The 21,869-nt window shown below is 41.2% G+C and overlaps 2 protein-coding genes across 4 annotated transcripts; one reads left to right on the top strand and one right to left on the bottom strand.

The window, feature by feature from the left end:
- Window positions 1-1,363: 1,363 nt before the first annotated feature.
- Window positions 1,364-7,573, bottom strand: nsl1 (NSL1 component of MIS12 kinetochore complex). Its single transcript, XM_028605788.1, has 6 exons — window positions 7,313-7,573; window positions 5,892-5,964; window positions 5,594-5,727; window positions 4,590-4,644; window positions 2,310-2,377; window positions 1,364-1,804 (listed from the first exon to the last, which is right to left on the bottom strand). The coding sequence occupies exons 1-6, from the start codon at window positions 7,499-7,501 to the stop codon at window positions 1,565-1,567; spliced, it is 759 nt and encodes a 252-aa protein (XP_028461589.1). The 5' UTR covers window positions 7,502-7,573; the 3' UTR covers window positions 1,364-1,564.
- Window positions 7,574-7,599: 26 nt separating this feature from the next.
- On the top strand, window positions 7,600-21,869 carry tatdn3 (TatD DNase domain containing 3). Of its 3 annotated transcripts, none has more exons than XR_003694909.1 (11): window positions 7,600-7,778; window positions 8,056-8,088; window positions 8,514-8,587; window positions 10,071-10,155; window positions 12,094-12,156; window positions 14,547-14,656; window positions 18,901-18,956; window positions 19,043-19,155; window positions 20,193-20,273; window positions 20,724-20,967; window positions 21,575-21,623. XR_003694909.1 is itself a non-coding variant. In XM_028605786.1 (11 exons), exons 1-11 carry the CDS (start codon window positions 7,722-7,724, stop codon window positions 21,760-21,762), a joined length of 918 nt encoding a protein of 305 aa, XP_028461587.1. In that variant the 5' UTR covers window positions 7,600-7,721; the 3' UTR covers window positions 21,763-21,869. The 3 variants fall into 3 exon arrangements, 2 of the variants coding, with proteins under 2 accessions (XP_028461587.1, XP_028461588.1); XM_028605786.1 differs by having other exon boundaries at window positions 20,724-20,781; window positions 21,575-21,869; XM_028605787.1 differs by having other exon boundaries at window positions 20,724-21,667.

Raw genomic sequence — 21,869 nt, 5'->3', positions numbered from 1 at the left:
TTCTTTGTATGTTTTTATTTTTAACAATCATACATACTTAGGCTTTTTTTCCCCTGCAAAATTCTGTTTTCTTCTCCCTGACACATGCCCGTTCTATTAGCTCTTTAGTTGTTTTAACTGCAAATTTTAGATTTAAAAAATAAACATTTTAATTTGTCCTTTGCATTTAAAGGTGCAGTAGGTACTAACTCATATTTGCTGAAACTGACCCTATGTTCCAGTAGAACTACATGAAGCAGGTCATTTAAAAAATAAATCCAGCTCCTCTGGCTCCACCTACAGCCTGTAGTGAGATTTGAAAAAATCCACAGCTACCTGTTCAGATGCACCAATCAGGGCCATGGGGGGGGGATCTAACTGCGTGTCAATCACTGCTCATGCACACGCATCCATTCTCCCTTGTGGGGGGAGGGGCTTAGGAGACAGTTTTGGGCTTTAGCGGAAAGGGGGGAGGGACTGAAGAGTTGTCGATGTTCCGATTTTTTTGGCTAAGTCCTGGATCACAACCCTACAGACCTACAAAGTAGTAGAAGCAGCTGCAGGCACCTTTATTTGTAACAGCACATTTCATTTCAAAGTGCTTAACATAAAACATTCAAGAGCAGTTAAAACCATCAGTGTGTTGTCATCCCATCTATCAAAATTTTAAATTAAAACGTTTAAAAGTTTTGGTCGTCTTTTTTCGACACTGTAGTCGCCCCCCCCTAATGTTTTTGTCACTTTTTCTGACGTTTTTGTCGATTTGTTTCTGTGCCTTTTGACATTTGTGGGTTCCCCCCCGTTTTGAAGCTTTTTCCAACATTTGTCACTTTTTTCAACGTTCTTTTATCAATTAGATTTTTTCAAATGCTTTAAAACCAAAGATAAAACACAAAATTTAATGAAAGCATCGGACTGATCATTTATTTAACTCATGAAGAGCGTTGTAGGGAACCATTCACTATACTTTAAAAAAAATAAAAAAAATATAATATTATTTGGTTGAGAGAAACCCAAATTTCTGATATGGAAACTTTTAGAAAATGGATCAAATTTGACACAAGGACAACAGGAGGGTTAAAAAAGACAATATAAAAATAGCTTAAATAGAATGAGACAGGTATGAAATACAAGAATAAAAGTTTCCTACCTGGGGACCAACTCTGACCTAGCATACATGTTTACTATTAATCCATTACTTTATTTATTCACACATTCAGGTGATGGTTTCATTAAAAAAAATCATGTTTTTAAAGGAAATAACAGTAAACATTCTCTGATGTCAGCTTGTTAAATGTGAATATTGTTCTAGTTCCTTCTCTCCTCTGTGACAGTAAACTGAATATATTTGAGTTGTGGACAAAACAAGACATTTGAGGATGTCATCTTGGGCTTTTTGGGAAACATTTTTTCACAATTTTCTGACATTTCAGAGACCAAACAACTAATCAATGAAATCATTTATCATCCATAAAAACCATCCTTTGTTGCAGCCTTAGTGTGTGAAATCATAAGTCCTCTGCCCAGCTGCATAACTCAAGTCGGTTCACCATTGACGTTTCCGTGGTGACGGTAGCAGGAAGCGTCACTGTGGCGTGCCCTCTGCCACAGGTTTCTTACTGGGCGGCCTGTAGCACACTGCGGCGGCTGCTTCCTCTAAAACTCTCTTGATTGGCTGCCTGTTCCTTGTTGTTCCGTTCACTGGAGGCAGCGCGGCATCCGATTGGCCGTTCACTTCTCTGTCAATCTCCATAGTGGCTTGGCTCGGTTTCATGTTGAGGATCTTACAGAGGCCTTCGGCTTGTTCCTGAAGTTTGTTGATTGACTACAGCAAAAAGAAAATAAAAATACATGTGCCAATAAAGCATCAATAGATCCATCTATAAAACTGGTTTGGTGTGTTCTAGTGTGTGCAATGTGATATCATGACTTTGCGTAAACATACACGCCACTTTCGGTACGCATTTTGAGCGTCGTACACAGCGGACGGGTTGGGTTTAGGAAAAGGAGAACGGGGTTGGGTTTAGGAAACGTGACATGCAGGACCCGACCCCCGGTCTCCTGGGTGACAGTCCTGTGTTTGACCCATCCTCCACCCCGACCAACCTCCCTACGCGGATTTCCGCCCTTTCATACTACTCGCTACGGCGGCAATTCACAAGCAATCGCAAGGTAATGTAAGCCAATGGAGGCCAAACGGCGTTGATAAACACGCTAAAAAGCGATTATGCGTCTTGGTAACACGCCAATAATGGCATACGAATTGGAGTGTCATACATACGCCACTTAATGAGATCAGTCTGGTGTGTGTGTGTGTGTGTGTGTGTTACCTTTATGACCCGTATAGCCTGCTTCACCATCCCAGGAGCTGCTGCGGACAGGTTGTTCATGATGCTCTCTGGTCGAACACACAGACACACACACACAGACACACACACAGACAGACACACACAGACACAGACAGACACACACACACACCACTGTTGTTACACACTAGGGCTGGGTGTTTGACAGTGGTACCGGTACCAATGCCAATACTGTGACTTTGATACCGGTTCCTAAACAATACTTTTTTCCCATACTAATTTTATGAATCAAAAAGAAATTACAACATGACAGCACTTTTTTTTTGTCTGCGTATGTGTGTGTGTAAATGGGTATATGAATATGTGTATGTATATGGGTATATGTATATATGTATGTGTGTGTATATATGTATGTGTGTGTATATGTATATATGTGTGTATATGGGTATATGTATGTGTATATGGGTATACAGTACAGGCCAAAAGTTTGGACACACCTTCTCATTCAATGCGTTTCCTTTTTATTTTCATGACTATTTACATTGTAGATTCTCACTGAAGGCATCAAAACTATGAATGAACACATTCACAACAATTATGTACTTAACAAAAAAGTGTGAAATAACTGAAAACATGTCTTATATTTTAGATTCTTTAAAGTAGCCACCCTTTGCTTTTTTATTAATAAGGGAAATAATTCCACTAATTAACCCTGACAAAGCACACCTGTGAAGGTAAAACCATTTCAGGTGACTACCTCATGAAGCTCATTGAGAGAACACCAAGGGTTTGCAGAGTTATCAAAAAAGCAAAGGGTGGCTACTTTGAAGAATCTAAAATATAAGACATGTTTATTATTATTTATTATGTTATTTCACACTTTTTTGTTAAGTACATAATTCCATATGTGTTCATTCATAGTTTTGATGCCTTCAGTGAGAATCTACAATGTAAATCATGAAAATAAAGAAACACAATGAGAAGGTGTGTCCAAACTTTTGGCCTGTACTGTATGTATATATGTATGTGTGTGTATATATGTATGTGTGTGTATATATGTATGTGTATATATATGTGTGTGTATATGGATATATATATATATATATATATATATATATATATATATATATATATATATATATATATATATATATATATATATATATATATATATATATATATGTATGTGTGTATGTATATATGGGTATATGTATATATGTATGTATATGGGTATATGTATATATGGGTATAAGCATATATGTGTCTGTATATGGGTATATGTATATATGTGTGTATATGGGTATAAGCATATATGTGTGTCTGTATATGGGTATATGTATATGTGTGTATATGGGTTTATGTATATATGTATGTGTGAATGTATATGGGTATATGTATATGGGCATATGTACATGTGTGTGTATATGGGTTTATGTACTGTATATATGTATGTGTGTATGTATATGGATGTATACATATATTTTTTTTAATTTTCAGTTTTTTTGTATTTTACTTCATTGTTGTTGGTTGTGTTGTTGTTGTTTTTTTTTTCTTTCAGGAAAAGCCCTTTGTAAAGTACACCTTATTGGATCTTGGTAGAAGCGTGCTGCGTGCTTATTGGCTCCCTGACGCTGATGAGATTTACTCCTCAGGGATTGAAACTGGGTATCGAATGACGAGGCTTTTTCCGATACCAGATACTTTCGAGGCAATTCGGCCGGTGCCTAAAAAGTACTGAATTGGGCCGGCCCTGGGTTCCACTGGGTCAACTAACTGTGTCCGGTATGTTTGTTCGGCGCTTCAGGGCAACAGGTATCGAGTTGAAAACGTATTATAAATAAATTGACTTAGTGTGGCGAAATCTGGGAACCTTTGACACAGGCATATTCTGAGATACTAATGCATTCAAACACTGACTGACATGTTTGAATGTGTTTCCCTGCTACATTTGAATTCACACTTGGCCCCAAAAGTCTACTGAAACTCACAAGGTGAACAAAAAGCACTGATGCGTTTAGGCGTTTCCGTTCAGAGGGGGTGAAACTTTCAACTGTCCAGCTTAAAGAGAAGTAGCTCTTCCTGATTATCAGAACATGTCTACCTAGGCCTATGACAAAATAGGACAGGATTTTCTAACTGGTGCTCAAGAAATGAAGTGTGTTAATTAGAAATTAGTTATTTTTTTACACGCCTGTGTGTTTTAGGTGAACACGACCGTGTCGACAGAACACGTTTCGGTTGATCCCGAACCCTGAAATATTGTGTACTGCGTGTGTACAAGCGATTAAAAAAAAAAACAGCAACCTTGTTTGGGATCTTTGACCACCTCTTGAGGTTTGACTGCGTGCTCGTACAGCTCCTGAAAAACAAACAGCAGCAGGTGTCAGAAAAAGCGGACAAAGGGACACATCGGCTCCGGATACTGCAGATATAATGAGCTCTGTTTGATTGGTTTTCTCTTTGTGCATTTACATGTGTTAAACCTGTATTGAACGAGGAGTTTATTCCACCTTTTTCCTAACTTGCAATACACGTAAAGTTGGTTAACGGTCATTTGACAGGCTGAACATCAGTCCGTGGAGCCCTAATGGATGTTTTTGAGCTGTGGTTGTGGCCAACAGCCTGCAAACTTTCTGTGAAGTGCAGTTTTCATCCCACTCAACTGTGATTACCCAACACCATTAACACACTTCAGTGCACATTTATCAGCCCTTAAAAGGAATGCGCGGACTTATTGGGACTTTGTCCCCGTATCCCCCAGAGTTAGATAAGTCCATACATACCCTTCTCATCTCCGTCTGTGTAGTAACTCTGTCTGACGCCCACACCGCTAGCTTAGCACAGATCCTGGAGGTAACCGGAAAATGTTGGCGTTATTTTGTCACTTATTGGGAGCAGTAGGCTAGATTGAGCAGGTTACCTCTAGGATCTGTGCTAAGCTAGGCTAGATGGAGCCGGTTACCTCCAGGATCTGTGCTAAGCTAGGCTAGATGGAGGCGGTTACCTCCAGGATCTGTGCTAAGCTAGGCTAGATGGAGGCGGTTACCTCCAGGATCTGTGCTAAGCTAGGCTAGATGGAGCCTGTTACCTCCAGGATCTGTGCTAAGCTAGGCTAGATGGAGGCGGTTACCTCCAGGATCTGTGCTAAGTTAGGTTAGCAGTGGGGGCATCAGACAGAGTTAGGACACGCACGGAGATGAGAAGGGTATGTATGGAGTTATCTAACTCTGGGGGATACGGGGAATAAGACAAAGTCCCAATAAGTCGGTGTGTTCCTTTAATGAAGACAAAGACACTGCGACACCCACCATGACTTTACGTTCAGCTTTGAGGGAGCGGACCGCATGAGTCAGGATCTGCTTTGGGTACCCACGCCGCCTCGTGGCGGTCTCAACAATGGTGTCATCCAGCAGGTTTTCCAGATTCAGAGCCTCGTCCTCGGCTGAGTGTTGGCGGTGGAGGGAGAGGAGGAACACAAAACGCAGTTCATTAAATAGAGCTGGACTTTAGACTACATGAACACTTTTTACTGATTGAGGATGCAATGTAAACCTTAAGCTCCTAAAACTAATTTGATAGCGTTTGAAGAGGCATAGCATGAATCACCTTCAACATCAGGTGCCTCATCCCAAGTCTGTCCGTTCACCAACACGTTGTCCTGAACAGCGGCTTCAAAATTCTGGGCAGATACAAACACAAAACAAAAAGCTGCAGCCATCATCAGATGACATCAAACTAAATGTCCATAATTCAGCTACAATACATTATACACATTCATATAAACATTCCCACAGCCCTATGTTCCCACATTTCTAAGAATTTTTTTTCACTGAAAATTAGGCCCTATGTTCCCACATTTCTAAGAATTTTCATAAAATTAGGCCCTATGTTCTCACATTTTTCATAAAATTAGGCCCTATGTTCCCACATTTCTAAGATTTTTCATAAAATTAGGCCCCATGTTCCCACAATTCTAAGAATTTTCATAAAATTAGGCCCTATGTTCCCGCATTTCTAAGATTTTTCATAAAATTAGGCCCCATGTTCCCACATTTCTAAGAATTTTCATAAAATTAGGCCCTATGTTCCCCCATTTCTAGGACATTTTCAAAATGAGGTCTTGTGTTCCTACATTTCCTTTCAATTTGAGCCCTATCCTCCCACAACATTTTTTAGGGTTAGGGGAATAACATCTGATACATATTTATGAAAAAGGAAATGTGGGAACATAGGGCCTAATTTTGAAAAAAAGTCTTAGAAATGTAGGAATAGAGCTGGGCAATATATCAATATTCTATCGATATCGTGATATGAGACTAGATATCGTCTTAGATTATTGTAATATGACATAAGTGTTGTCTTTTCCTGGTTTTAAAGGCTGCGTTACAGTAAAGTGATGTACTTTTCTGAACTTACCAGACTGTTGTAGCTATTTTATCATTTGCCTTTGTGCACTTATTTATTACATCCACATTACTGATGATTATTTATCAAAAATCTCATTGTGTAAATAGTTTGTGAAAGCACCATTAGTCAACACTACAATATCGTTGCTGTATCGATATCGAGGTATTTGGTCAAAAAATATTGTGATATTTGATTTTTTTTCCATATCGCCCAGCCCTATGTGGGAACATAGGGCCTAATTTAGACTAAAAGTCTTAAAAATGTGGGAACATAGGCACGCTCCCCCTCTATTTTTTTATTTATTTATAAATTACCATTTGAACGTAAAAAGTTTTTAAAAGGGCCTTTAATCGGGTTTCTGCTGGTGTGTATGAACGCTGAAGCATAGCAAACATTAAATACGCCATTCTTCGAATGGGATTTGGTGTGAAGTTCTCTGAGCCAGAGAGAGACAACGCTGCGTGCTTGTGGTAACACAAGTCCTTATACAACCTGCCTTAAAGTCGTCTGATACCATAGACAGTATATAAGAGGTTGATACTTGACAGGAACAATTAATTGCTGCATTATCTCAAACAAATGTTACAGTTAACGTTGGTAACGTTAGGATGGAGACAAACCGCCAGCAGTTCCTGCAGTAAAACTCGCTTCGTGTCCTCCGCGACGCCCGTCTGTCCGTCGAGAGCCGTCTTCAGAATGTCTTTGTATTTATCCAGCTGCTCCATTACTTGTTTCTTAGACGTCACTTGCACTCTGTACTCCTGATTTGGTTCATCGCTGGGTAAAGATTCGCTCTGCTCGGGCTCCATCTTTACCGCCAAACTTTGTTTATATTTTTTTGACGCAAAACCGGAATTGAATACGTGACGCCCCGGTCCGACTGCCAATGTTACCCCCGGAACAACAATTCCAGCGTCGCAGAAGAGTTCCGCCCCGCTGTAAGCTATGTTTTTGAAAGACAAAATGGGCAAATGTCGCAGTTTTTCAGTATAGTTTGCGCACTTAGCTCTCATTATTTTAACGTTTTCAATGGAGTATGGCTTCGTTGACTGTCACTGTCATATATCGGCCCGTGAGTTTGAAGAGGTAAGCCGCGCTAAGTTGACGTTAAACAACCTAAACACGTAGTGTTGTTTTTCAAAGTATTTGGCTCTCGTGTCATTACATCCGTTGTAGACTGCTATATACTGTGTGTTAATGTCACACATATTCGCGTTTATTTATAACAGCCGTATGTTGACCACAACACACGCTGTTATCATTTATCATTCATCATTTCAGTTGTTCGCCACAGGTTTTCTTAAATAAATTGAGTATTTTATAATTTCTGTGCAAACTGTACAACTTTTTTTTGTCTTTGCAGGATCTAGAGGATGTGATCCAAAGGACCAGGGAGGTCAGTTATAGTTCAATCACAAATAGCGTGTGTGTGTGTGTGTGTGTGTGCGTGTGTGTGTGTGCGCGTGCGTGCGTGCGCGCGTTTGTGTGCGTGCGTGCGTGCGCGCGCTTGTTTAACTATATTCGTGGGGTCCAAAAACCGGGAGCCCAGTATACTTGTGGGGCCAAAATACTGGACCCCACAAGTTTTAAGTGCTGTTTGAGGGTTAAGACTTGGTTTTAGGATTAGGGATATAATTAGGTTATGGTTAGGGTGAGGGTAAGGGTTAAGGTTAGGCATTTAGTTGTGATGGTTAAGGTTAGGGTAAGGGGCTAGGGAATGCATTATGTCAATGACGGGTCCCCACAAAGATAGTGCCACAAACCTGTGTGTGTGTGTGTGTGTGTGTGTGTGTGTGTGTGTTTGTGTTTGTGTTTGTGTAGGCTGGGGTAAAGACTTTAGTTGCAGTTACAGAAGAAGCCAGAGAGTTTGACAGAGTTCTCCAGCTGCAGGAACGGTCTGTATGTCTTCACTGTTATGTAATCAGTCTTAGGAAATACATAGTGTCTGTCTCGTAAAATATGATACAGTGTGTGATGTAGATAAACTTGTACAGTCGGCCAGTCTTTACTTAGATGAATAGAATGACATTGCAATTGCGATATGATTCACGATATTGGAGGGAATGATCATTTTTGTATCATTATTCTCATTTTCATTGAAACATATTAAAATGAAAATGATTATAGTGTGATTTTAGTTTTTTCTTTAGTCTGTAGGATACGATTTGTAGGCCGGGAGCATTTCTGCAGCACCACAATGCTTATTTCAGAATGGATTTACACATATTTTTCCTTTAACAAATATTGGGCACCCCCTGCGATAAGGATATTGCACTAGTCTCGGAAAGCGCCACTAAGGGCCTCTGGGATGTATTATTTCAGTATTGGACTAGTCTGGCTAGTCCACACAGCATTTTGGATGGGTAAAAACACGTGCTCTGGTGCACCATACCTAGAGATTGGCATGGGGTACTTTCAGTTAGACTAATAGCTGGTATGATTTGCATTGAGAGATGATCTTATGGAAAGTAGAAAATTGAGAAAAAAGAAAATTGGTGTCCTTAAAGGCTGGATTTGTTCTCATGTTTTTAATTAAGGCATTAAGATCAATTTCCAAAAGATGATTTTTTTCATTCCTCTTTTTAGTCAACTTTAGCATGGGTGTATTCACTTATGCTGAGCACTTTAAATGATTAGATAAATGAATGAATACAAATGAATGCATGTTCTGCCTGCAGAATATGTGGTTAGGTAAAAGAAAACAAAAAAGATAGTCCAGTATAATGCATGCAATCCTTTTTTTGGGTGGTCTCACTACCTCATATTCTGCATTGTCATTTAAACCAGTGGTTCTCACTAACTTATTTTCAATAATGTACCACCTTCGAATTTTCCTTTTTTTTTTTTAAAGCCAAGAACCCCCATACCAACACTAAACATTTTTGGTAGAAAAAAATTCTATATAAAGATGTACAATACAGCCCTGGCAGTGATTGATTTACTAAACAACCTTGTAACTGAAGTCCTTTTTAAATGCTACATTTCAAATGTTTAGAATTTTGAATTATTTTAGTAATTATGCATTTTAAATTAGCATTTTGCAAAAATCTCACGTACTCCAAAGTACCCCTAGAGGTGTGCGTACAACCATTTGAGAACACTGAGCTTTTGTTATTTTAGAAGCTGTTCCTATGTCTTTCCATATTAACTGGAGAGTTACGTATCTGCAGACACTGCACCTGTTAGATGAACAGAGACAAAAGTATAAAGTCTTAACTAAAAGAAATTGCAAAAGTGAAGTTCCAGAACTAAGTGCAGAACTTAAATGTACGATGTAAAGATTAAAAACAGTTGACACAGCTCCCGTACAGCTGCTCTCAGCTGGAGAGCATTGTATTTATTAGTCAGGGTGTTACCGTTGGAATTCTCTTCTCACAGTTATCCGGATCTGGTGGCTCCATGTTTCGGCATCCATCCGCTGCAGGGAGGCGAGGGCCCCGCACAGCGCAGCGTGAAGCCTCAGGTAGTAAAACAGGCCACACCTCATCCCTCTTTTGATTATTTTACTTAGCAGATTCTGAGAGAAAACTGTATCCAGCCTGCTCAGTGGTGTCCCAGGTGAGGAAAACACAAAGGGAGGGAGTTCAAAGTGTGAGACAGACCGAGAGAGGGAGGGAGGGTGGGACTCTGAGCCTCTGGAGGAGATGAAGGTGTGTTTGTTTTTTCTTTTAAAGTGCTCATATTATGCTTTTTGGCTTTTTCCCTTTCCTTTATTGTGTTATATATCTTTTTTGTGCACGTTGTAGGTTTACAAAGTGAAAAATCCCAAAGAAGTGAGATATCTCACTCTGTAGCTAAAACAGAGAGCTCAACACACAGGGTTAAAAGAGGAGCTGCAGCAATGTGCTGTACAACAAAAATCTGGTGTTTCTTTGAAAATTAAACCATGTAAACCTATTCTGATACAACCTCTAAATACAATTATGAAACTGAAAATTAGCATAATATGAGCACTTTAAGCTACGGTATTATTGAAAGTACAAAAATGTATACAACGTGTCCTCTAGAATAGCTAGAATATTAAACCCCCGGGGCTTTTATGCCTCTCACAATCTTTGAAAAATCCTTAAAGGTTTTTGGGTTTTGGAAGCACAAAGTAGACTGAAGCTCACCAGAAATACCCATCATTTTTTAGAAGGGAAACTGACTTTTACTCTGGTTTTTATGTCATTGTGCATTCTTATTTTGTTGTGTTTCCTGTTGTTGTTTTCTCTGAACAAGGTCCTCTTGTGATTAAATCTATCCCATAGAAGAGAATAAAGAGAAAATGTGAAGAAAATTCAAACAAGCTGCCGATGGAGTTCCAGAGAGCAACTAAAACATAACTAAATGTAGCAATTTAAAGAGAGTTAAGATGCAACTTGACTTTATATAAGTTGGTTGAACACTCAGGGCTAGATTTATCGAGCCGTTTGCGCCTGTTTCCAGGCGCTATTTGGTCGCAAAGACGGACGTAACCGATGCGGGCTATTTACAAACGGGGCACTTGGGTAAAATCTCAGATTGTCCTCCACATGAGCGAGAAGACACAAGTTGCGCTTTCAATATGCGTTCGTGGGAGGGAGGGAAAGTGGGAGTTCCACCCAAAAAGGTGGGAGGATAAGCGCAAAGTGCTCCTAATTATATATTCCGTGGTATTTACAAAGACTGGCAGTAAGAGCTGCGGGGGAAATTCTCCGCCTCTTAAAAGCAGGTCTGAACCAGCCGCAGTCGAGTTTCCTCGTAGACCTTTATGCCGCTGGTGAAATGGCAACAGTAATTTGAGCAAGACGAAGACATAGGCGAGGCTGAAAATATTTGTAACACAAGAATCACACTTTGTCAGTGAACACAACATCATTTAGCGTTACAGATCAAGCAGCCATGCAATATTAGAGTTACTGGAAGAAATCAAAGATGACATTGAATCACCCACTCAGCGTTCACATCCCATTCCAGCAGTTGTTAAACTCCTCGCTATATTACAGATATTGGCATCAGGATCATTTCAAACAGTCCTAGCATCAGCAGTGGGAATATCGCAGTCTGCACTCAGCCGTATCATAGCACAAGTACCGCTTCGCTACAGCGCAATCTACGGTATAGTGGGCGGAGAAAGACGCTGATTGGCTGATGGGTGTCAGGGTTGATAAATACTACGCAAAACGTGGAGGCATAGCGTGCGCTATTACCGAACTCGCATAAACAGACGCAGCGTAAACTGCGCTAGTGTTAGTAAATCTAGCCCCCAGTGTTTTAATAGTTATAATAAAGAGATACATTCACATTTGTTTTCTTTGGGAAAATAACTGCTCTCTATTCTTTGGCTGCACACCCATTCCCTGTGGTGCACTATCCACATATGTACCTGTCGTGTGTTAATGGTGAAATAGCTGCTGAATGAATGATGTCTGTCCCACAGGAGCTGGATGCTGCCCTTCCACAGTTCTTCAAACACAGGGAACGCCTCGTCACTATCGGAGAGGTAAACTGCGCACACACACGCACACACACACACACACACACACACACACACACACGCACTGAGCTCTCTTAAAGTTTGTATTTCTGTCTTTTGAATGGCAAGTTTAGTTTCAACTAAAGACTTAAGTTACTTGCAAGTACTGTAGATGTGAACTGAGTTACCACCAGAGTAGTCTATATATCCACCACGTTCCACTTCCAGTATTGCTCCGTTGCCGAACAGAAATCCCGGCGGATGTCCCTAATTTCAGCCCGATGTCCGTCACCTTCCTGTTTCTTTGTGTTGTATTTCTAACCTCCGGTGGATTTCTGAGGACTATAGTTAACTGCTCCTCAGATCTCTGCAGGGTAAATCCAGACAGCTAGCTAGACTATCTGTCTAATAGGGGTGGTGGAAAAAATCGATCCAGCATAGTATTGCTATATTTTTTGTGGCAATACTGTATTGATACACAGATGCCAAGTATCAATCTTTTATGATATATGTGTTGTCTGTCTCACTGGTCTGCTTGACAATCCCATTTTGCAGCAATAAAATTGAAGTGAGATGAACAGACAGAGAAATGTATGTTTAGATAAAAGAGATGTTGACAAAATTGTGCTTTGGGGACATCATTTGAAATTGGGAAAAATTTGAAGTTGGAAAAATGGTAATACATTGCAATATATTGCAGTATGTTTAAAATTGCAATAATATCGTATTGTGACATAAGTATCATGATGATATCGTATCGTGAGGCCTCTGGTGATTCCCACCCCTACTGTCTAATCAGAGTTTTCTGCTGCACGACTAAAACAACTTTTGAACATGTCCACACCGAGGCTATTTTGCAGAGGCACCGTGGCTCCGTCCGATGCTTAGCACCGCTCAAGACGATTGTGATTGGTTTAAAGAAATGCCAATAAACCAGAGTGTCAAATACCACATTTGACAATTTAAAGTACATTTAAAACAGATGAAAAAATGTTAACTAGGACTCGTGTGATTAATCGCGATTACAGTTTTTAATCGATTGCCATCCCTAATTTCTATACCTGTTGGACCAATACTGACATAATACATCCCAGAGGCCCTTACTGTTACCTTAACATAATCCCTCCTTAACCTTTGAACAGCTGTTCAAAGGAGTGGCTCTCAAGGTCTCAAACTCCAAATGGTCCTCCACACCAGCGTTTTAGACACATTGTTGCATCCTTTCCATTCCACGAGAATTGAGATCACACAGGCTTTAATTTAACAACAGCCCATTATCACACATTCATATGCACAAAGTTAACAAATCCTAACTTTAATGGTACTGCTGGTAAAGTAAAGTAGTTAAAACTCCCAACTGACCTTCTGACCTTGTGAGGAAAAGTGAATGAGCACTGAGCAGTGTTGGTCACAATGCATACACACACACACACACACACATAGACACACACCGGAGTCAGGTTGCATATTAACAGTACTGCAAGATAAGCTAACTGACGCCTTAGGCGCATGCATATATATACCCATTATCGCAAAGCGATTTAAAGCAAAACCACTTAATACTACTACTACTACTTTGCACATATAATGTTCCGAGTTTATTTAATAAGAAACAAGGTACCTTAGTTAGAGATGAACTGAAAAATAAACCCACTTACTACCACGTCGTTTCACCAATTCTAACTTTAAAATAGAGCTTAGTTGCCTTTTTGTTTGACATATCCATCAGTAAGTCATCATGTAAAATAATAACAAAGCATAAGTTTTTTTTTTAAAACATGATTATAGGTGGAGCTAGTAGTTTATTTTTTTATTAACATCTTCGCTGTCCCAAAACACTAAACTGGCTGATACTACACACACACACACTCACACACACACACACACACACACACACACACACTCTTCATTCTGTCTCTGCCTGTTGAGGAATGTGTGCACCGCAGGGCTAAATCAACAGTCCCAGAGTCCCATTTCCATAACTGTTATTTTTATGGATCGGGTTAGAAGCACAGTGAGGTCTGCCCCTACTGCTTTTTCTGATTCGGATTCTAAAGTTTTTAACCTGTAAAATCTTTTTTTTTTTAAACACAAAATGAAGACAGCACTAGGCAGCCATTAGATAGCTACACGTGTAATTGTCATTGCATAATGTTTACAGTGGCCATTAGGAGGCCTTTAAAAACTTTGACATTTGACTTGCTTTGTACAATTAATAAAACATGTTTTAGCGTTTCAAAAGACGAAACGTCTTCTTGAACTTTTTCATCTCCTGTGCTGGACAGGAACTTTTGAGCAACTACAGTAATCCTTCTAATAAAACTACAACACACACGTGGGCTCCTATGAGGCTGTGACAGTGGGCTAATGGCTCCTGGGATACTACTTGTAATATCGTTGTCTACTTTTGTTTCCAGATTGGTTTAGACTTCACGCCATGGTGTGCTCCCACTCAGCAGGACCGAGACGGCCAGATGGATGTCTTCGTTAAGCAGCTAAACATCGCCAAGGAGCTTGACCTGCCTGTGTGAGACCAGTAGGAGAGAATAATACCGTTGCATGTTTTTCACATCTATTTTATTTATTGTCCTGCTGCTGAACCAGAGAGGTTGGTTTTCATAGATACTTTACAGGTAGAGTAGGTCTAGAACACACTCAGACACACTTACATTAGTCTCGCATAGCCAGACCTTCCTACACAGCGCTGCGGAGGAAGGTCTGGCTAGTCCACACAGCATTCTGGGATGGGACAAAAACGTGCTCTGGTTTATTGGCATTTCTTTAAACCAATCCCAGTCGTCATGGCTAAGCTCCGCATGGAGCCACTGCTAAATAGCCTCGGGAAGGACCTTGTGTTGGTGGAACATGTGTACGTTCAGAAGTTGTTTTAGTCGTGCAACAGAAAACTCCGATTGGACAGATAGTCTAGCTAGCTGTCTGGATTTACCCTGCAGAGATCTGAGGAGCGGTTAACCATAGTCCTCACAAATCCACCAGAGGTTAGAACGCCAACACAAAGAAAGAGTAATGGTGTAGACACATAAAGCCGACGGCCGACCGTTGACAGAAGACCCCGTCGATATGATCAGTCGCGTCCCCGAGGTCCAAAAAACTGCCACAGAACAGACCAAAAGACGAGAGGAGACGAGGCGTGTCGTCTCTATAACAGCAGGCGGCGCTAATCTGTAATGTTGCCCAAGAAATGAAAACCGGCAGCTGATTGGACGAACGCGTCACATGGGTTTGTTTTCTCCGGAAATTCAAAGCCAGACTGTCATGGCGGCTCGTTCAGAATACGATCTCATATTGGACTAAAATAGTTCACTGGAACGGGTTTCTGAAAACATTTTAAGCGAGAAATAGTCCGTGCAGTTGCTGAATCTGTCTTCATTTCAGATCAACAAAGGTCAGTTTAAAAGATTTTCGTCAGATTTTGAGAGACTCTAGTCACCTCATCCTGCTCGTCATTTCCGGGTGAGTCCCGACGGCCCCTCGGTCGGCCAAAATGAACGCCGACAGCCCCTCAGACGGACGACGGCACGGGACACAGAACAGACTCGAGTCACCGACCTCGCCAGACTGTCCCACAGCCGATAATCGGCCTGATGTGTCCCGGCCCTAAGGGGACGGACATCGGCGAAAACACAGACAGAATTTCCTGCTGCACCGGAGCAATCCCGGAATTGGAACATCGTGGATATAGACTACACTTACAGAGACCCAACAATTCCCCCCCCTCACACCCCAAGGGCAAGCATTTGGATAAAGTGATTATAAACAGTGCTGCCACCATTTAGCAAGCTTATTTTCATGGTGTGGTGGAAGTTTCTATGTAGCAGAGTGAGTAAAGATGTCTTCAATAACAAAAGATGAGGAAAGTCAAACTGTCTTTGTTTGTTTCATAACTTTCAAGCAAAAACACAACTTTCACAAAACAGCAGAGTGCAATGTGGAAGAGTCATAAGTATTATTGCTTGAGAGTGGACAGCTGATTTCACCGCACTGCTGCAGAGTGCAGAGAAAGAGCTCTCAAAGTACATGCAGAATGTTAGCATCCTTTATACACAGCAAGAAGAACACTCAAAGAGGAAGCACCCACATGGTCATAAGTTAAACCTTTAAAAACAGGAACCGTCTAAGCGCGCTTGTGTCTGGGTGTGATAATGTCTCACAGCTGTCCTACTCTTACAGCCTGAACATGCCATCTTCATGACCTTAGGCTGAACCACAGAACAAGCTATGGGTGTTATGCAGATGCTGACAGGATTAAATATAACAAAAATAGTTTCCGTTTGCTCTTAGTAACCTTTTCAATACAACAGTGTTCTTGTGTTCTTGTTTCAAGTAAGCATAATTCATAACTATAACATTTTCCATTACAATGGTAGCAAGTGATTATACTGTACAAGCACTAATTGTCCCTTAGGCATGCATGAGTGACTGAGTGGAACACCAATGTATACTAAAAATAAATAAAGCATAAATTACATGTGAAAATTACGGTGGCCCTGAAGAACAAAACACAACGACATTTCAGAAAACACCACAGTGTTGTTGTTTTGTGAAATATTGTAGCCTTGGATGCCAGCCGAACGTAGCCCCGCCCACAACATCTGAGGTCGGGAAGTTGGGTCTGGACTTGATCCGTTGTGGAGCAACTATGCGCTAACCAGAGCTGTTTGGACCAATCAAAGTTGTCAGAGCGGGCTTTATACGATGATGGACGGATGATCAACAGTAACTTAATCAACCACGTCACCAAAGAGCGCTTGGGTTGAATTTGTTGTTTACAACAAAGATGGTTGCAATCGCGTCTGTTATGGAAGATATCGACTGCGCATTAATTTTGAAAGAGGAACAGAGAACCGCGATCACGTATGTATAGTTTTGTTTTTTTTGTCAACGAAAATTCTGACTAAATATCGTTGTCAACCGTTATCACGTGACGAAAACGAGACGAGACACAATGTAAATGCTGGTCCTGTGATGATGATTACAATTAAATGTATAATGCAATGTTGTTGACGAATAAAAACGAGACTGTATGTGGTTTACAAAATACAAACTATGGTAAAATGTCTCTTTTGTTTTCGTTGACCAAAACGAGACGAGACAAAATGTTATAACGTTATTTCGTCTCGTTTAGTCGCGTTAGTATTATTTGGGTCACACTGCGCAGACACAGGCGACGTTACTTCCTCAAGCCCTGTCGCGGCATTATTTAATTTAGAAGAAGCAGCGGTGAGTTAGAGAGTGAGACGAGCGTCAACGACAACATACGAAATGAAGTCTGACACAGGAAAGCTGGGACCGATGGCCGGCCGGACGGCCGGCCAGACGGAGTTCGTCTTTGGGAGAAAAATAAACGGCATTTGGAAAAACGTTCATTACATAGAAGTGGAAAAGAAAACGCAATGTGTTCTGGAAAAAGATGGGGAGAAATGCGGCCACAAAATCACAGGAAAAAACACCACGAACCTTAAGATACATCTCAATCCATTCCATAATGAAATTGAGGTAAGTCAAGACATTAACGTAACGTTACTTTCTATTTTAGAAAGCTAATGCCAGCTCATGAGGCAGTGGTTAATGTGTCTCATTTTAACGTTAGCTTTAGACATTAGCCACTGGAGCTGAAAACGACTGAGACAAACGTGTGTGTGTGTGTGTGTGTGTGTGTGTGTGTGTGTGTGTGTGTGTGTGTGTGTGTGTGTGTGTGTGTGTGTGTGTGTGTGTGTGTGTGTGTGTGTGTGTGTGTGTGTGTGTGTACTTGTTTAACTATATTTGTGGGATCCAACAATCGGGAGTCCAGTATACTTGTGGGGTCCTGACAGCTTTGTGGGGCCAAAATGCTGGACCCCACAAGTTTAAAGGGCTGTTTGAGGGTTAAGACTTGGTTGTAGGATTCGGGTTAGAATTAGGTTATGGTTAGGGTGGGGGTAAGGGTTAAGGTTAGGCATTTAGTTGTGATGGTTAGGGGAAGGGGCTAGGGAATGCATTATGTCAATGACGGGTCCCCATAAAGATAGTGCCACAAGTGTGTGTGTGTGTGTGTGTTTATACTAGTAGGTACTTATACTATATTGAGTGGATTAAATAGAATTGCATTACTAAAAAGAGACTAAAATACAATTTTCACTGACTAAAACTAGACTAAATGTCATCAAAACTAGACTAAAATAGTCATGGATAATTCTTAAAATCTAAAATGCTCAGACTTTTAGTCGACTGAAACTTGAACTTGACTAGACTAAAAAGAGTATGAACGTAACTAAAACTAATAAAGACTAAAATGACAGCTTGACACAAAGACTAGACTAAAACTCAAATTAAAACAGGCCGCCAAAAACAACACTCCTCAGGTATACACATCGCCACACCCGTCCGCACGACACGGAAACTGCCGCCTCTGCCTTTGCTCTGTCGAAGCCTGCCTTTGACTGGCAGCTTCTGTGACGTCTGTCTCCGTTGCTCTGATTGGTTGTAGGACTATCCATTTGAGTGCAGAGGCGTTTTCTCTCCTGGTTTGGATGAAACATGCCCCATAATCACAGCCCAATGGAGCAGCATCGAGTATGACCACGTCAGGCTAGAAATTTGTGAAATGTTGTTGTCGGAAATGCGATTGTCTTTTGTGAAATGTCGTTTTGGCCTTCAGACTAGCAGCCGTAGCTATCCACCAATTTTTCTGCTTTTCTCTCTGAATGTGAATTAAATCCCTGACTCCAGTGCTGACGATGACTCTTTTTGTTTTCCCCGTTTTCTGCACAGGAACGTCCACTCCCGATCAGCTGCGAAGGTCGTCATAGCGACCATGAGAGAACAAGGTGGGTGTCCCGCTCTACTTTGTACAATTTCCACGGCTGAAAAACCCACGTTTTGGACGTGCCGCGTGTTGTGATTCGTCCGCCAGGTGTCAGTCGGGCTCTGCTTCATAACTTTGCGGGGAAGCTGGCGGTAGCTCTGGAGGGCGTGAAGGCCGGATTCCTCTTCTCCTTCCCCCCCGCTGTCTGCAGGAACCAACAGGTCGGCGTGAAATCACACTTCTCGTGGGTTTGATCATTTTGAAAAGATGTTACAGATATGTATTTTAGAAGCCATAAGGATAAAAAAACAAACAGAAAACAGTTATTGAGCCGTTGTTCCATAAAAACCTTCCCTCGTCAGTACGAGGATCCATTTTGTGTTTAGGTGTATCTTATGGTATTTATGATTATATAGGTAGGGTAAGTCCTTGGGGAATTTACTTTATGTTCAAGCCAAAGAAGTTAATATGTGCTTAAGCACCCAAATGAGTGCATAAATCATCATCAAAATGGTCTTTGGTCTCATGTGATTGTGCAACAGAAACGTTCATGTCTGCATTTTTCCTGCATTTTTTGCAGTCCATAAAACTTGAGCTGAACTTTGGCTCTGCTGCAGCCATATACAATATGCAGATGAAGTCTAGTATGTTCTCTCTGACACGTGATGCACTATTGGTGAAGAAACCCACCCAACTTATAGAATGCACACTGTTTAGCAGTAGGAGACGACATGTGAATGAGTAGTGTGCAAGTTGAATTTCCGTTTGATACTGCCTAACATTGCCTCTCTATATGACCTACAGAAGCAAACGGTACAATCAGAGAGAAGATTGGCTATTTCTACAAAGTTATTCTTAATGTCTATGCCCGGGTCAGATTCCCGCCAAATCAGACCAAAACGGTTTACGCCACACATTGTTTACAATTTTCCAGGCAAAGTTTGGCAGCGAGTCGTACGTTAGCCAGTTAAAAGGAAGCAGGAGAAGATTTAATTTTGTGGTTAGGGCTGATACTGGTGCAGAATCAGCAAAGAGAAAAAGACAAGAATTGAAGTTAGAACAAAAAAAAGCTAAACGGGACAGTGGTAGGGCCCGGGCGAAAAGATGAGACACCCTTGATACTGGTAATGGTAACGGTAATAGACAATTCCGCTTCCAACCTGTAGGGGGATCGAAGCGGAAAAGTTCTTCAGTTTTGCTTTAAGTCGCATCAGTCCAATATAACGACGATAACACAGATTTTATTACCACCATACAGAGAGACAAACTGATCAAGCAGATCCCGCTGGAACACATCTGTCTCGAAACTGACTCTCCTGCACTGGGGCTCGACAAGCATGTAAGTTTCCAAATGTTTACATTTCATCATGTTTAAAGAGCCCCTATTATACTTCTTTTCAACAGCATATTTGTACTCGGGGGGGGTCTCCTAGATAAGGCTTACTTGCTTTGAGGTTCAAAAAACGTATTATGTTTCTCATACTGCACATAGCTGCAGCTCCTCTGTTTGAAACACTCTGTGGTTTCCTGGAAAGCACCCTCTGCTCTGATTGGTCAATCAAATTCAAACAAGCTAATGGGCTACTTGCTCAGGGAGCAGCTATGGACAGAGTGAAATTTTTGTTGTTGTTGTACTTTGTACATCTATTACATACACAAAAAAACTGGTTTACACACTTAAAGATGTAAAAAAAATGCATAATATGTGCTCTTTAAATTGTGCCACACAGCTGCATCTCCTTTGCAGATGTTTTTTTTTAATAATTTCCTGTCTCTTTCTGTCTCCCAGGTGAGGAACGAGCCTTGTAACATCGTTCTGTCCTGCCGGTACATCGCTGACGTCAAAGGTCTGTCGTCACAAACTGTTCAGCTCGTCACCGCACAAAATGCACGCCGACTTTTTCCCAAAATTGACACACGTGTTTCTGCCTGAGGGTGGCGCCAGAGGCAACTCAAAGAAAGGAGTTATCGGCTTAACATTTCATCACTATAGGCCGGGCTGCGTGAGGGCGCTTTCACACCTGCAGGTCTCGGTACGCTTTCAATCAAACTCTGGAGTGGTTAGTTTGTGGTGAGAATGTGATCCGACCTTGCACCGCACCAACTATATTTATATTCCCCCAGTCTGAGCTAATGTCTGCTGTAGTCAGGTGGGCTTCGCAATATGCGATGCAGCAGAAACCAGCCGCCGCTAAAGTCGGAGACAGACACCGGCAGAGCAGAGCGAGGTGTAGGCGACCAGAGCAGATGTAGCAACATCGCTTGCGAAACAATGTCTGATTTAATTTCAATGAAATGAGCTGGTTTGACCATGGAGATGCAGGAAATATGCACGAGTACGGAACACAGGACCTTCTTCCTGTATTAACTTTCTTGCTCCCGCCCCCAGACACATCTGACCAATAAGAGGAGGGAACGTTTTTTTAGTGTGATTTAAAAATGACACATTTTGGTACCGTAGGAATATTTTATAAAGAGTATGATGTCATGTTGGTATGTGCTAGTTGCAAAAGAGCTGTGTGCAGTCAAATTGAGGAAGTGGTTAAAAGTATTCCGGATGACCTCTTGGTGCACAGAAGGTTAAGCTTAAGTCATGAAAATAGTGTAGGCCTTATGGCATAAAAGTGCATTTTTTTAAAGGTTACGAGAACAAGAAGAGGAAGTTACAGTTACACCACAAAGAGGCCCCAACCCTGACGTGTGTGATGTATGAAGATAGCAGTTTCTGCCTAGAGACCGAGGAGGACACCGCCCTGCAAGAAGAGGACAAGAACACAGGGATAGTGCAGAACGGGGCTCACAACTTGACCGAGACTTTGCTGACCTGAGCTCCGTACTCTCGGGTCTGAAGCTAGGGAAACTTAGTGACATTTGTGAACCCACATATGTGTTGTAAACTTTATTGCTGGACTTAGTAAACTTTGCTTGACTTGAA

This window comes from Perca flavescens, chromosome 18, assembly GCF_004354835.1.
Source record: "Perca flavescens isolate YP-PL-M2 chromosome 18, PFLA_1.0, whole genome shotgun sequence".
Lineage (NCBI taxonomy): Eukaryota > Metazoa > Chordata > Actinopteri > Perciformes > Percidae > Perca > Perca flavescens.
This window is presented reverse-complemented; position numbering and strand designations above follow the sequence as displayed.

Bases quoted from the DNA above. Each gene is read 5' to 3' on its own strand.
- tatdn3 (XM_028605786.1), top strand. From the start codon at position 7,722: ATGGAGTATGGCTTCGTTGACTGTCACTGTCATATATCGGCCCGTGAG. The intron at 10,156-12,093 runs GTAGTAAAACAG...TCTGTCCCACAG, and splicing joins AGCGCAGCGTGAAGCCTCAG to GAGCTGGATGCTGCCCTTCC. The intron at 20,274-20,723 runs GTAAGTTTCCAA...TCTGTCTCCCAG, and splicing joins CACTGGGGCTCGACAAGCAT to GTGAGGAACGAGCCTTGTAA.
- nsl1 (XM_028605788.1), bottom strand. From the start codon at position 7,501: ATGGAGCCCGAGCAGAGCGAATCTTTACCCAGCGATGAACCAAATCAG. The intron at 5,965-7,312 runs GTTTGTCTCCAT...GTATCTGCCCAG, and splicing joins TACTGCAGGAACTGCTGGCG to AATTTTGAAGCCGCTGTTCA. The intron at 5,728-5,891 runs GTGATTCATGCT...GCCAACACTCAG, and splicing joins TGAGGCACCTGATGTTGAAG to CCGAGGACGAGGCTCTGAAT.